At 58.9% G+C, this 13,604-nt stretch overlaps 1 protein-coding gene across 1 annotated transcript in view; it reads left to right on the top strand.

Annotated features, from left to right (window-relative positions):
• SND1 (staphylococcal nuclease and tudor domain containing 1) overlaps nt 1-8,900 on the top strand; it is an 83,599-nt gene extending 74,699 nt beyond the window's left edge. The window contains exons 12-13 of the mRNA XM_085216802.1: nt 414-610; nt 8,786-8,900. Coding sequence (XP_085072928.1) covers nt 414-610; nt 8,786-8,900 — 312 coding nt within the window. The remainder of the gene's footprint in view (nt 1-413; nt 611-8,785) is intronic.
• Nucleotides 8,901-13,604: the final 4,704 nt, after the last annotated feature.

Genomic DNA, 13,604 nt, shown 5'->3' with positions numbered 1-13,604 from the left:
GACCCCCGTTGCCCCCATAAGCACCCCATAAGCACCCTATTACCCCTCCCCACCCAACCATAAACACCCCATAAGCACCCCATAAGCACCCTATTACCCCTCCCCACCCCATAAACCCCCCATAAGCACCCTATTACCCCTCCCCACCCCATAAACACCCCATAAGCACCCTATTCCCCTCCCCACCCCATAAGCACCCCATCTACCCCATAAGCATCCCATGTCCTTTCCCACCCCATAAGCACCCCATATGCACCCCGTATGCACCCTATTACCCCTCCCCACCCCATAAACACCCCATAAGCACCCTATTACCCTTCCCCACCCCATAAGCACCCCATAAGCACCCTATTACACCCCTCCCCACACCCCAAACCCCCCCCTCCCCCGTCTGACCCCCGTTTCCCCCATAGGTGAACGTGACGGTGGATTACATCCGCCCCGCCAGCTCTGCCACCGACACCGTGCCGGCCTTCCCGGAACGCACCTGTGCCACCGTCTGCATTGGGGCATGTGAGTCACCCCCCCCCCCCCGACCCCCCCCCCTTTTGGACCCCCCCTCCCCTGAAAGCCCCCCCTGGGTCCTGCATTTGTTGCCCCCCCCCCCAGTGTGATTATAGGTGGGATATGGGGGATGATGCATCCCATCCTATTGTGGGGTGGGGGGGGGATGCTGGGGGGGGGTCTCCTCTGACCCCCATCCTGTTGTAGGGATTGGGGGGGGGAACATGGGGGGGGGGTGGTCCTGCTTTTGTTGCCCCCCCCCCCCCCCCAGTGTGATTATAGGGTGGGATATGGGGGGGTGATGCATCCCATTGTGGGGTGTGGGGTGGAAGGATGTTGGGGAGGGGGGGGTCTCCTCTGACCCCCATCCTGTTGTAGGGGGTGAGGGGGGGGTCATGGGGGGGGGGGGTCCTGCATTTGTTGCCCCCCCCAGTGTGATTATAGGGTGGGATATGGGGGTCCTGATGCTTCCCATCCTATTGTGGGGTAGGGGGGGGATGCTGGGGGGGGGGTCTCCGCTGACCCCATCCTGTTGTAGGGGTGAGGGGGGGGTCATGGGGGGGGGGGTCCTGCATTTGTTGCCCCCCCCAGTGTGATTATAGGGTGGGATATGGGGGTCCTGATGCTTCCCATCCTATTGTGGGGTAGGGGGGGGATGCTGGGGGGGGGGTCTCCTCTGACCCCCATCCTGTTGTAGGATGTGAGGGGGGGTCATGGGGGGGTCCTGATTTTGTTGCCCCCCCCCAATGTGATTATAGGATGGGATATGGGGGGGTGATGCATCCCATCCTGTTGTGGGTGGGGGGGGATGTTGGGGAGGGGGGGTCTCCTCTGACCCCCATCCTGTTGTAGGGATTGGGGGGAGGGAGCGTGGGGGGGGGGGCCCTGCATTTGTTGCCCCCCCCAGTGTGATTATAGGGTGGGATATGGGGGGGTCCTGATGCTTCCCATCCTATTGTGGGGTAGGGGGGGGATGCTGGGGGGGGGGTCTCCTCTGACCCCCATCCTGTTGTAGGGGGTGAGGGGGGGGTCATGAGGGGGGGTCCGGCTTTTGTTGCCGTCCCCCCCCCAGTGTGATTATAGGGTGGGATATGGGGGGGTGATGCGTCCCTTTGTGGGGTGGGGGGTGGGGGGAGGGGTTGGGGGGGGGGGCTCTCCTCTGACCCCCATCCTGTTGGAGGGGGTGAGGGGGGGGGCCATGGGGAGGGGCGTCCTGGTTTTGTTGCCCCCCCCCAGGGTGATCATAGGGTGGGATATGGGGGATGATGCATCCCATCCTATTGTGGGGTAGGGGGGATGTTGGGGGGGGGGGAGTCCTGCTGCCCCCATATTATTCTGGGAGGGGAATTTGGGGGGGGGTCCTGCTTTTGTTGCCTCCCCCCCAGTGTGATTATAGGGTGGGATATGGGGGTCCTGATGCTTCCCATCCTATTGCGGGGTAGGGGGGGGATGCTGGGGGGGGGGTCTCCTCTGACCCCCATCCTGTTGTAGGGAGTGAGCGGGGGGTCATGAGGGGGGGGGCGTCCTGCATTTGTTGCCCCCCCCAGTGTGATTATAGGGTGGGATATGGGGGTCTGATGCTTCCCATCCTATGGTGTGGGGTAGGGGAGGGATGCTGGGGAGGGGGGGGTCCTCCTCTGACCCCCATCCTGTTGTAGGATGTGAGGGGGGGTCATGAGGGGGGGGGGGTCCTGATTTTGTTGCCCCCCCCCAGTGTGATTATAGGGTGGGATATGGGGGGGTGATGCGTCCCATTGTGGGGTGGGGGGTGGGGGGGGGGTTGGGGAGGGGGGGGTCTCTTCTGACCCCCATCCTGTTGTAGGGGGTGGGGTGGGGGTCGTGGGGGGGGGTCCTGCTTTTGTTGCCCCCCCCCCCAGTGTGATTATAGGGTGGGATATGGGGGTCCCATCCTATTGTGGGGTAGGGGGGGATGTTGGGGGGGGGTCCTGCTGCCCCCATATTATTCTGGGAGGGGGAATTTGGGGGGGGTCCTGCTTTTGTTGCCTCCCCCCCCAGGGTGATCATAGGGTGGGATATGGGGGGGTGATGCATCCCATCCTATTGTAGGGGGTGGGGGGGGATGTTGGGAGGGGGGGTCTCCTCTGACCCCCATTCTATTGTAGGGATTGGGGGCAGGGAGCGTGGGGGGGGGGTCCTGCATTTGTTGCCCCCCCCCAGGGTGATTATAGGGTGGGATATGGGGGGGTGATGCATCCCATTGTGGGGTGTGTGGGTGGGGGGGGTCTCTTCTGACCCCCATCATGTTGTAGGATGTGAGGGGGGGTCGTGGGGGGGGTCCTGCTTTTGTTCCCCCCCCCAGGGTGATTATAGGGTGGGATATGGGGGTCCTGATGCTTCCCATCCTATTGTGGGGTGGGGGGGGATGTTGGGGAGGGGGGGTCTCCTCTGACCCCCATCCTGTTGTAGGGATTGGGGGGAGGGAGCGTGGGGGGGGGGTCCTGCTTTTGTTCCCCCCCCCAGGATGATTATAGGGTGGGATATGGGGAGATGATGCTTCCCATCCTATTGTGGGGTAGGGGGGATGCTGGGGGGGGGTCTCCTCTGACCCCCATCCTGTTGTAGGGATTGTGGGGAGGGAGCGTGGGGGGGGGTCCTGCATTTGTTGCCCCCCCCAGTGTGATTATAGGGTGGGATATGGGGGGGTCCTGATGCTTCCCATCCTATTGTGGGAGAGGGGGGATGCTGGGGGGGGGTCTCCTGTGACCCCCGTTCTATTGTAGGGATTGGGGGGAGGGAGCGTGGGGGGGGGTCCTGCATTTGTTGCCCCCCCAGTGTGATTATAGGGTGGGATATGGGGGTTCTGATGCATCCCATCCTATTGCGGGGTAGGGGGGGGATGCTGGGGGGGGGGGGGTCCTCCTCTGACCCCCATTCTATTGTAGGGATTGGGGGGGGGGGGGAACATGGGGGGGGTGGTCCTGCTTTTGTTGCCCCCCCCCCGGTGTGATTATAGGGTGGGATATGGGGGGGTGATGCGTCCCATTGTAGGGTGTGGGGTGGGGGGGTGGGGGTTTGGGGAGGGGGGGGTCTCCTCTGATCCTCTGACCCCCATCCTGTTGTAGGGGGTGAGGGGGGCGTCATGAGGGGGGGGGGTCCTGCTTTTGTTGCCGTCCCCCCCCCCCAGTGTGATTATAGGGTGGGATATGGGGGGGTGATGCATCCCATTGTGGGGTGTGGGTGGGGGGGGGGGTTGGGGAGGGGAGGGGTCTCTTCTGACCCCCATCCTGTTGTAGGGGGTGGGGTGGGGGTCGTGGGGGGGGGTCCTGCTTTTGTTGCCCCCTCCCCCAGTGTGATTATAGGGTGGGATATGGGGGTCCTGATGCTTCCCATCCTATTGTGGGGTAGGGGAGGGATGCTGGGGGGGGGGTCTCCTCTGACCCCCATCCTGTTGTAGGGATTGGGGGGGGGGGGAACATGGGGGGGGTGGTCCTGCTTTTGTTGCCCCCCCCCCCCCCCCCCCAGTGTGATTATAGGGTGGGATATGGGGTCCTGATGCTTCCCATCCTATTGTGGGGTAGGGGGGGGATGCTGGGGGGGGGTCTCCTCTGACCCCCATCCTGTTGTAGGGATTGGGGGAGGGAGCGTGGGGGGGGGGTCCTGCATTTGTTGCCCCCCCCAGTGTGATTATAGGGTGGGATATGGGGGGTGATGCATCCCATTGTGGGGTGTGGGGTGGGGGGGGTTGGGGAGGGGAGGGGTCTCTTCTGACCCCCATCCTGTTGTAGGGATTGGGGGGAGGGAGCGTGGGGGGGGGGTCCTGCTTTTGTTCCCCCCCCAGTGTGATTATAGGGTGGGATATGGGGGTCCTGATGCTTCCCATCCTATTGTGGGGTAGGGGGGGGATGCTGGGGGGGGGTCTCCTCTGACCCCCATCCTGTTGTAGGGATTGGGGGGGGGGGGAACATGGGGGGGGTGGTCCTGCTTTTGTTGCCCCCCCCCCCCCCCCCCAGTGTGATTATAGGGTGGGATATGGGGGTCCCATCCTATTGTGGGGCAGGGGGGGGTTCTTGGGGGGGGGTCTCCTGTGACCCCCATCATGTTGTAGGATGTGAGGGGGGGTCGTGGGGGGGTCCTGATTTTGTTGCCTCCCCACCCAGGGTGATTATAGGGTGGGATATGGGTGTCCCATCCTATCGTGGGGTGGGGGAGTGGGGGGGGGGGTCGTGCTTAGGAGGGGGAATTTGGGGGGGGGGTCCTGCTTGTTGCCTCCCCCACCAATGTGATTTATAGGGTTGTGGATATGGGGGGGGTGATGCATCCCATCCTATTGTAGGGGGTAGGGAGGAATATGGGGAGGGGGTCCTGCCTTTATTGCCCCCCCCTCCCCCCATGTCATTATAGGGTGGGGATATGGGGGTTCTGCTGCTCCCAGTCCTATTGTGGGGTGGGGGAGACATGGGGGGGTTGCCCCTTTCCCATGGCATCCAAACAGATCCCGTTGCATTCCATTACATCTCACTGCATCCCATTACAACCCATTCCATCCCATTCCATCCCACGGCATCCCATTACATCCTACTACATCCTATTGCATCCCACTGCATCCCATTCCATCCCATTCCATCCCATTCCATCCCATTCCATCCCATTCCATCCCATTGCATCCCATTGCATCCCATTCCATCCCATTGCATCCCATTGCATCCCATTCCATCCCATTGCATCCCATTGCATCCCATTGCATCCCATTCCATCCCATTCCATCCCATTGCATCCCATTCCATCCCATTGTATCCCATTCCATCCCATTCCATCCCATTCCATCCCATTCCATCCCATTGTATCCCATTCCATCCCATTCCATCCCATTGCATCCCATTGCATCCCATGGCATCCCATTGCATCCCATTCCATCCCATTGCATCCCATTGCATCCCATTGCATCCCATTGCATCCCATTCCATCCCATTGTATCCCATTCCATCCCATTCCATCCCATTCCATCCCATTCCATCCCATTGTATCCCATTCCATCCCATTCCATCCCATTCCATCCCATTCCATCCCATTCCATCCCATTGCATCCCACTGCATCCCATTCCATCCCATTCCATCCCACTGCATCCCATTCCATCCCATTCCATCCCATTCCATCCCATTCCATCCCATTCCATCCCATTCCATCCCATTCCATCCCACTGCATCCCATTCCATCCCATTCCATCCCATTCCATCCCATTCCATCCCACTGCATCCCATTCCATCCCATTGCATCCCATTGCATCCCATTCCATCCCATTCCATCCCATTCCATCCCATTCCATCCCATTCCATCCCATTCCATCCCATTCCATCCCCAGCCTCTCAGCCCCCTCTCAGGAATGCACTGGAGCTGCATCACGAATGCACTGGGATTGCACCAGGGTTTGCACCAGGGATTGCGTCAGGGTTGCATCAGTAACGCACTGAAGTTGCAGCAGGGTTGCATCAAAAGATGCACCAAGCGTCCGGCAGGGTGCATCACGGTTGCACCAGGGTTGTATCAGGGATGCGCCAGGGTTGCATCGGAGATGCATCAGAATTGTGTCAGGGATGCAGCAGGGTTGCACCAGGGATGCACTGAGATTGCACCAGGGATGCACCAGGGTTGCATCGGAGATGCATCGGAATTGTGTCAGGGATGCACAGGGGTTGCACCAGGGATGCAGCAGGGTTGCACCAGGGATGCACTGAGATTGCACCAGGGATGCACCAGGGTTGCACCAGGGATGCACCAGGGTTGCACCAGGGATGCACTGAGATTGCACCAGGGATGCACCAGGGTTGCATCTGAGATGCATCGGAATTGTGTCAGGGATGCAGCAGGGTTGCACCAGGGATGCAGCAGGGTTGCACCAGGGATGCAGCAGGGTTGCACCAGGGATGCACTGAGATGCATCAGAATTGTGTCAGGGATGCACCTGGGTTGCACCAGGGATGCACCAGGGATGCACCAGGGTTGCATCTGAGATGCATCAGAATTGTGTCAGGGATGCAGCAGGGTTGCACCAAGGATGCAGCAGGGTTGCACCAGGGATGCACTGAGATTGCACCAGGGATGCACCAGGGTTGCATCTGAGATGCATCGGAATTGTGTCAGGGATGCAGCAGGGTTGCACCAGGGATGCAGCAGGGATGTACCACGGTTGTACTGAAGTTGCACCAGGGTTGCATTAGAGTTTCACCAGGGTTGCATCAGGGTTGCACCAGGAATGCACTGGGGTTGCACCAGGGACGCACAAGGGTTGCACCTGAGATGCATCGGAATTGTGTCAGGGATGCACCAGGGTTGCATTAGGGATGCACTGGGGTTGCACCAAGGATGCACAGGGTTGCATCAGAATTGTGTCAGGGATGCACCTGGGTTGCACCAGGGATGCACCAGGGATGCACCAGGGTTGCATCTGAGATGCATCAGAATTGTGTCAGGGATGCAGCAGGGTTGCACCAAGGATGCAGTAGAGTTGCACCAGGGATGCACTGAGATTGCACCAGGGATGCACCAGGGTTGCATCAGGGATGTACCACGAGTGTACTGAAGTTGCACCAGGGTTGCATTAGAGTTTCGACCAGGGTTGCATCAGGGATGCACTGGGGATGCACCAAGGATGCACAAGGCTTGCATCAGAAATGTGTCAGGGATGCACCAGGATTGCGTTAGACATGCACCAGGATTGCATCAGGGATGCACCGAGGTTGCACCAAGGATGCAGCAGGCTTACGTCAGAATTGAGTCAGGGATGCACTGAGGTTGCACCAGGGATGCACCAGGATTGCATCGGAGATGCACCAGGGTTGGATGAGGGATGCACCACGAGTGCACCAGGGTTGCACCAGGGTTGGATCAGAGATGCACTGGGGTTGCATCAGGGTTGCATCAGGGATGCACTAGGATTGCATCAGAGTTTCAGCAAGGATGCACCAGGGTTGCATCAGAAATGTGTCAGGGATGCAGTGAGGTTGCACCTGAGATGCATCAGAATTGTGTCAGGGATGCACCAGGGTTGCATCGGAGATGCACCAGGGTTGCATCGGAGTTTCACTGGGGATGCATCAGAGATACACCAAGGGTACGCCAGGGTTGCATGGGGGATGCACTGGGAATGCACCAGGATTGAATCGGAGATGCACCAGGGTTGCACCAGGATTGCATCTGAGGTGCACCAAGAATGCACAAGGGTTGCACCAGGACTGCATCAGGGATGCACCAGGATTGCATCTGAGATGCACCAAAGTTGCATCAGGGATGCACCAAGAGTGCACCAGGGTTGCACCAAGGATGCACTGGGGATGCACCAAGAATGCACCAGGGTTGCATCAGAGATGCACTGGAGATGCACCAAGGATGCACCAGGATTGCACTGAAGCTGTATCAGAGATGCACCAGAGTTGCACCAGGGATGCCCTGGGGTTGCAGCAGGGTTGCAAAAGGGATGCATGAGAGATGCACCAAGAGTGCACCGGGATTGCATCAGAGATGCACCAGGATGCACCAAGAATGCACCAGGGTCGCATCAGGGATGCATTGGCGTTGCACCAGGATTGCATCCGTGTTGCATCAGGAATACACTGGGATTGCACCAGAGATGCACCAGGGTTGCAACAGGGATGCACTGGGGTAGCACCTAGGTTGCATCAGGGATGCATCAGGGATGCACTGGGGTTGCACCAGGGTTGCATCAGGGTTGCATCAGGGATACACTGGGATTGCACCAGAGATGCACCAGGGTTGCAATAGGGATGCACTGGGGTGGCACCTAGGTTGCATCAGGGTTGCATCAGGGTTGCATCAGGGATGCACTGGGGTTGCACCAGGGTTGCATCAGGGTTGCATCAGGGGTACACTGGGATTGCACCAGGATTGCATCAGGGATGCACTGGGGTTGCATCAGGGTTGCATCAGGGATGCACTGGGGTTGCACCAGGGTTGCATCAGGGATACACTGGGATTGCACCAGGATTGCATCAGGGATGCACTGGGGTTGCATCAGGGTTGCATCAGGGTTGCATCAGGGATGCACTGGGGTTGCAGCCAGGTCGCATAAGGGATGCACCAGGCTTGCATCATAGGATGCACCCTCAGCCCCAATCCCCCATTGCTCTGTGTGCCCCCTTTGCAGCCCTTCCCCCTCCCCCCAAAACCAAGAGGGGCAGGAGGTGGGAATTCACCCTTTTCTCTGCTGCGGGTGCATTTTGGGTTCTGATCCGCCCCCCAACTCCCCCCCCCCCCCCAAAAAAAAAAAAAAAAAAAAACCTTTTTCTGTTTTGCTTTGATTTGCAGCAACATCGCCGAGGCTTTGGTGAGCAAAGGTTTGGCCACCGTCATCCGTTACAGGCAGGACGACGACCAAAGGTCCTCCCACTACGATGAGCTGCTGGCTGCCGAGGCGCGGTGAGGGAGCTGCAGGGCTGCTGCAAGGTTGGGGTGGGGGGGCAGGAAATGCTGTGGGAGGGGTTGGGGTTGGCTGCCGAGGCGGGGGGCTGCACGGAAACGCAGCTGGGATGTGAGGCAGATGGGTGGGTGGCGTCGAAATCCAGCTGTGCTGTGGGGCAGATGGGTGCCGTCCGGCTGTGCTGGGGCCCAGATGTGAGCGTGACCGCGATATCCAGCAGTGCTGAGGCCCAGATGTGTGCGTGGCATCGAAATCCAGCTGTGCTGGGGACCAGATGTGAATGTGACCGCGATATCCAGCTGTGCTGGGGCCCAGATGTGAGCGTGACCGCGATATCCAGCAGTGCTGAGGCCCAGATGTGTGCGTGGCATCGAAATCCAGCTGTGCTGGGGACCAGATGTGAATGTGACCGCGATATCCAGCTGTGCTGGGGCCCAGGTTTGTGCATGGCATCAAAATCCAGCTGTGCTGGGGCCCAGATGTGAACGTGACCGCGATATCCAGCAGTGCTGAGGCCCAGATGTGTGCGTGGCATCGAAATCCAGCTGTGCTGGGGACCAGATGTGAATGTGACCGCGATATCCAGCTGTGCTGGGGCCCAGGTGTGTGCGTGGCATCAAAATCCAGCTGTGCTGGGGTCCAGATGTGAATGTGACCGCGATATCCAGCTGTGCTGGGGCCCAGGTGTGTGCGTGGCATCAAAATCCAGCTGTGCTGGGGTCCAGGTGGGCATCGTCCAGCTGTGCTGGGGTCCAGATGTGTGCGTGGCATTGAAATCCAGCTGTGCTGGGGTCCAGATGTGTGCGTGGCATCGAAACCAGCTGTGCTGGGGCCCAGATGTGTGCAATCCAGCTGTGCTGGGGTCCAGATGTGTGTCTGGCATCAAAATCCAGCTGTGCTGGGGCCCAGATGTGTGCAATCCAGCTGTGCTGGGGCCCAGATGGGCGTCATCCAGCAGTGCTGGGGTCCAGATGTGTGCGTGGCATCGAAATCCAGCTGTGCTGGGGTCCAGATGTGTGTCATCCAGCTGTGCTGGGGCCCAGATGTGTGCGTGACCGTGATATCCAGCTGTGCTGGGGTCCATATGCGTGTCATCCAGCAGTGCTGGGGTCCAGATGTGTGCGTGGCATTGAAATCCAGCTGTGCTGGGGTCCAGATGTGTGCGTGGCATTGATATCCAGCTGTACTGGGGTCCAGATGTGTGCGTGGCAGTGATATCCAGCTGTGCTGGGGCTCAGGTGTGTGCGTGGCATCGAAATCCAGCTGTGCTGGAGTCCAGATGTGTGCGTGGCATCGAAATCCAGCTGTTTTGGGGCCCAGATGTGTGCAATCCAGCTGTGCTGGGGCCCAGGTGTGAATGTGACTGTGATATCCAGCTGTGCTGCGGTCCAGATGTGTGTCTGGCATCAAAATCCAGCTGTGATGTGGATGAGATGGGTGCCAGCCAGCTGTGCTGGGGTCCACTTGTGTGCATGGCATTGAAATCCAGCTGCCCTGTTGCCCGGATGTGGGCACTCCAGCTGTGATGTGGTCCTGATAGGCGTCATCCAGCTGTGCTGGGGTCCAGATGTGAATGTGAGCGTGATATCCAGCTGTGCTGGGGCCCAGATGTGTGTGTGGCTTTGAAATCCAGCTGTCCTTTTGCCCGGATGTGTGCAACCCAGCTGTGATGTCCAGATGGGCGTCACCCAGCTGTGCTGGGGTCCAGATGGCTGTCATCCAGCTGTACTGTGGACCAGCTGCGTGCGTGGCATAGAAAACAGCTGTACTGGGGTCCAGCTGTGTGCGTGGCAGTGATATCCAGCTTTGCTGGGGCTCAGTTGTGTGGCATCAAAATCCAGCTGTGCTGGAGTCCAGCTGTGTGCGTGGCATCGAAACCCAGCTGTGCAGGGGGCCAGATGTGTGTGGCAGCAAAATCCAGCTGTTTTGGGGCCCAGATGTGTGCAATCCAGCTGTGCTGCGGTCCAGATGTGTGTCTGGCATCGAAATCCAGCTGTGATGTGGATGAGATGGGTGCCAGCCAGCTGTGCTGGGGTCCACTTGTGTGCATGGCATTGAAATCCAGCTGTCCTGTTGCCCGGATGTGTGCAATCCAGCTGTGATGTGGTCCAGATGGGCGTCATCCAGCCGTGCTGGGGCCCAGATGTGTGCGTGACCGTGATATCCAGCTATGCTGGGGCTCAGGTGTGTGCGTGGCATCAAAATCCAGCTGTGCTGGGGCCCAGATGTGTGCGTGACCGCGATATCCAGCAGTGCTGAGGCCCAGATGTGTGCGTGGCATCGAAATCCAGCTGTGCTGGGGACCAGATGTGAATGTGACCGCGATATCCAGCTGTGCTGGGGCCCAGGTGTGTGCGTGGCATCAAAATCCAGCTGTGCTGGGGTCCAGATGTGAATGTGACCGCGATATCCAGCTGTGCTGGGGCCCAGGTGTGTGCGTGGCATCAAAATCCAGCTGTGCTGGGGTCCAGGTGTGAATGTGACCGCGATATCCAGCTGTGCTGGGGCCCAGATGTGAACGTGGCATCGAAAACCAGCTGTGCTGGGGTCCAGATGTGTGCGTGGCATTGAAATCCAGCTGTGCTGGGGTCCAGATGTGTGCGTGGCATCGAAACCCAGCTGTGCTGGGGCCCAGATGTGTGCGTGACCGCGATATCCAGCTGTGCTGGGGTCCAGATGTGTGTCTGGCATCAAAATCCAGCTGTGCTGGGGCCCAGATGTGTGCGTGACCGTGATATCCAGCTATGCTGGGGCTCAAGTGTGTGCGTGGCATCAAAATCCAGCTGTGCTGGGGCCCAGATGTGTGCGTGACCGCGATATCCAGCAGTGCTGGGGTCCAGATGTGTGCGTGGCATCGAAATCCAGCTGTGCTGGGGTCCAGATGTGAATGTGACTGCGATATCCAGCTGTGCTGGGGCCCAGATGTGTGCGTGACCGTGATATCCAGCTGTGCTGGGGTCCATATGCGTGTCTTGCATTGAAATCCAGCAGTGCTGGGGTCCAGATGTGTGCGTGGCATTGAAATCCAGCTGTGCTGGGGTCCAGATGTGAATGCGATCATGATATCCAGCTGTACTGGGGTCCAGATGTGTGCGTGGCAGTGATATCCAGCTGTGCTGGGGCTCAGGTGTGTGCGTGGCATCGAAATCCAGCTGTGCTGGAGTCCAGATGTGTGCGTGGCATCGAAATCCAGCTGTTTTGGGGCCCAGATGTGTGCAATCCAGCTGTGCTGGGGCCCAGGTGTGAATGTGACTGTGATATCCAGCTGTGCTGCGGTCCAGATGTGTTCTGGCATCAAAATCCAGCTGTGATGTGGATGAGATGGGTGCCAGCCAGCTGTGCTGGGGTCCACTTGTGTGCATGGCATTGAAATCCAGCTGCCCTGTTGCCCGGATGTGGGCACTCCAGCTGTGATGTGGTCCTGATAGGCGTCATCCAGCTGTGCTGGGGTCCAGATGTGAATGTGAGCGTGATATCCAGCTGTGCTGGGGCCCAGATGTGTGTGTGGCTTTGAAATCCAGCTGTCCTTTTGCCCGGATGTGTGCAACCCAGCTGTGATGTCCAGATGGGCGTCACCCAGCTGTGCTGGGGTCCAGATGGCTGTCATCCAGCTGTACTGTGGACCAGCTGCGTGCGTGGCATAGAAAACAGCTGTACTGGGGTCCAGCTGTGTGCGTGGCAGTGATATCCAGCTTTGCTGGGGCTCAGTTGTGTGGCATCAAAATCCAGCTGTGCTGGAGTCCAGCTGTGTGCGTGGCATCGAAACCCAGCTGTGCAGGGGGCCAGATGTGTGTGGCAGCAAAATCCAGCTGTTTTGGGGCCCAGATGTGTGCAATCCAGCTGTGCTGCGGTCCAGATGTGTGTCTGGCATCGAAATCCAGCTGTGATGTGGATGAGATGGGTGCCAGCCAGCTGTGCTGGGGTCCACTTGTGTGCATGGCATTGAAATCCAGCTGTCCTGTTGCCCGGATGTGTGCAATCCAGCTGTGATGTGGTCCAGATGGGCGTCATCCAGCCGTGCTGGGGTCCAGATGTGAATGTGACCGTGATATCCAGCTGTGCTGGGGTCCAGATGTGTGTCTGGCATCGAAATCCAGCTGTGATGTGGATCAGATGGGTGCCATCCAGCTGTGCTGGGGTCCAGCTGTGTGCGTGGCATCAAAATCCAGCTGTGCTGGGGTCCAGATGTGTGCGTGGCATTGAAATCCAGCTGTGCTGGGGTCCAGATGTGTGCGTGGCATTGAAATCCAGCTGTGCTGGGGGCCAGCTGTGTGCGTGGCATTGAAATCCAGCTGTGCTGGAGTCCAGATGTGTGCGTGGCATCGAAATCCAGCTGTGCTGGGGTCCAGATGTGAATGCGATCATGATATCGAGCTGTGCTGGGGTCCAGATGTGTGTCTGGCATCGAAATCTAGCTGTGATGTGGATCAGATGGGCGTCGTCCAGCTGTGCTGGGGGTCCAGATGTGAATGTGACCGTGATATCCAGCTGTGCTGGGGTCCTGCTCTGTGCGTGGCATCGAAACCAGCTGTCCTGTTGCCCGAATGTGTGCAATCCAGCTGTGATGTGGTCCAGATGTGTGTGTGGCATTGAAATCCAGCTGTCCTGTTGCCCAGATGTGTGCAACCCAGCTGTGATGTGGTCCAGATGGGCGTCATCCAGCTGTGCTGGGGTCCAGATGGCTGTCATCCAGCTGTACTGTGGACC

The sequence above is a fragment of the Meleagris gallopavo genome, chromosome 1 (genome assembly GCF_905368555.1).
Source record: "Meleagris gallopavo chromosome 1, MGAL_WU_HG_1.1, whole genome shotgun sequence".
Lineage (NCBI taxonomy): Eukaryota > Metazoa > Chordata > Aves > Galliformes > Phasianidae > Meleagris > Meleagris gallopavo.
Note: the sequence above shows the minus strand (reverse complement) of the source record. Positions and strands in the feature narration are given on the sequence as shown.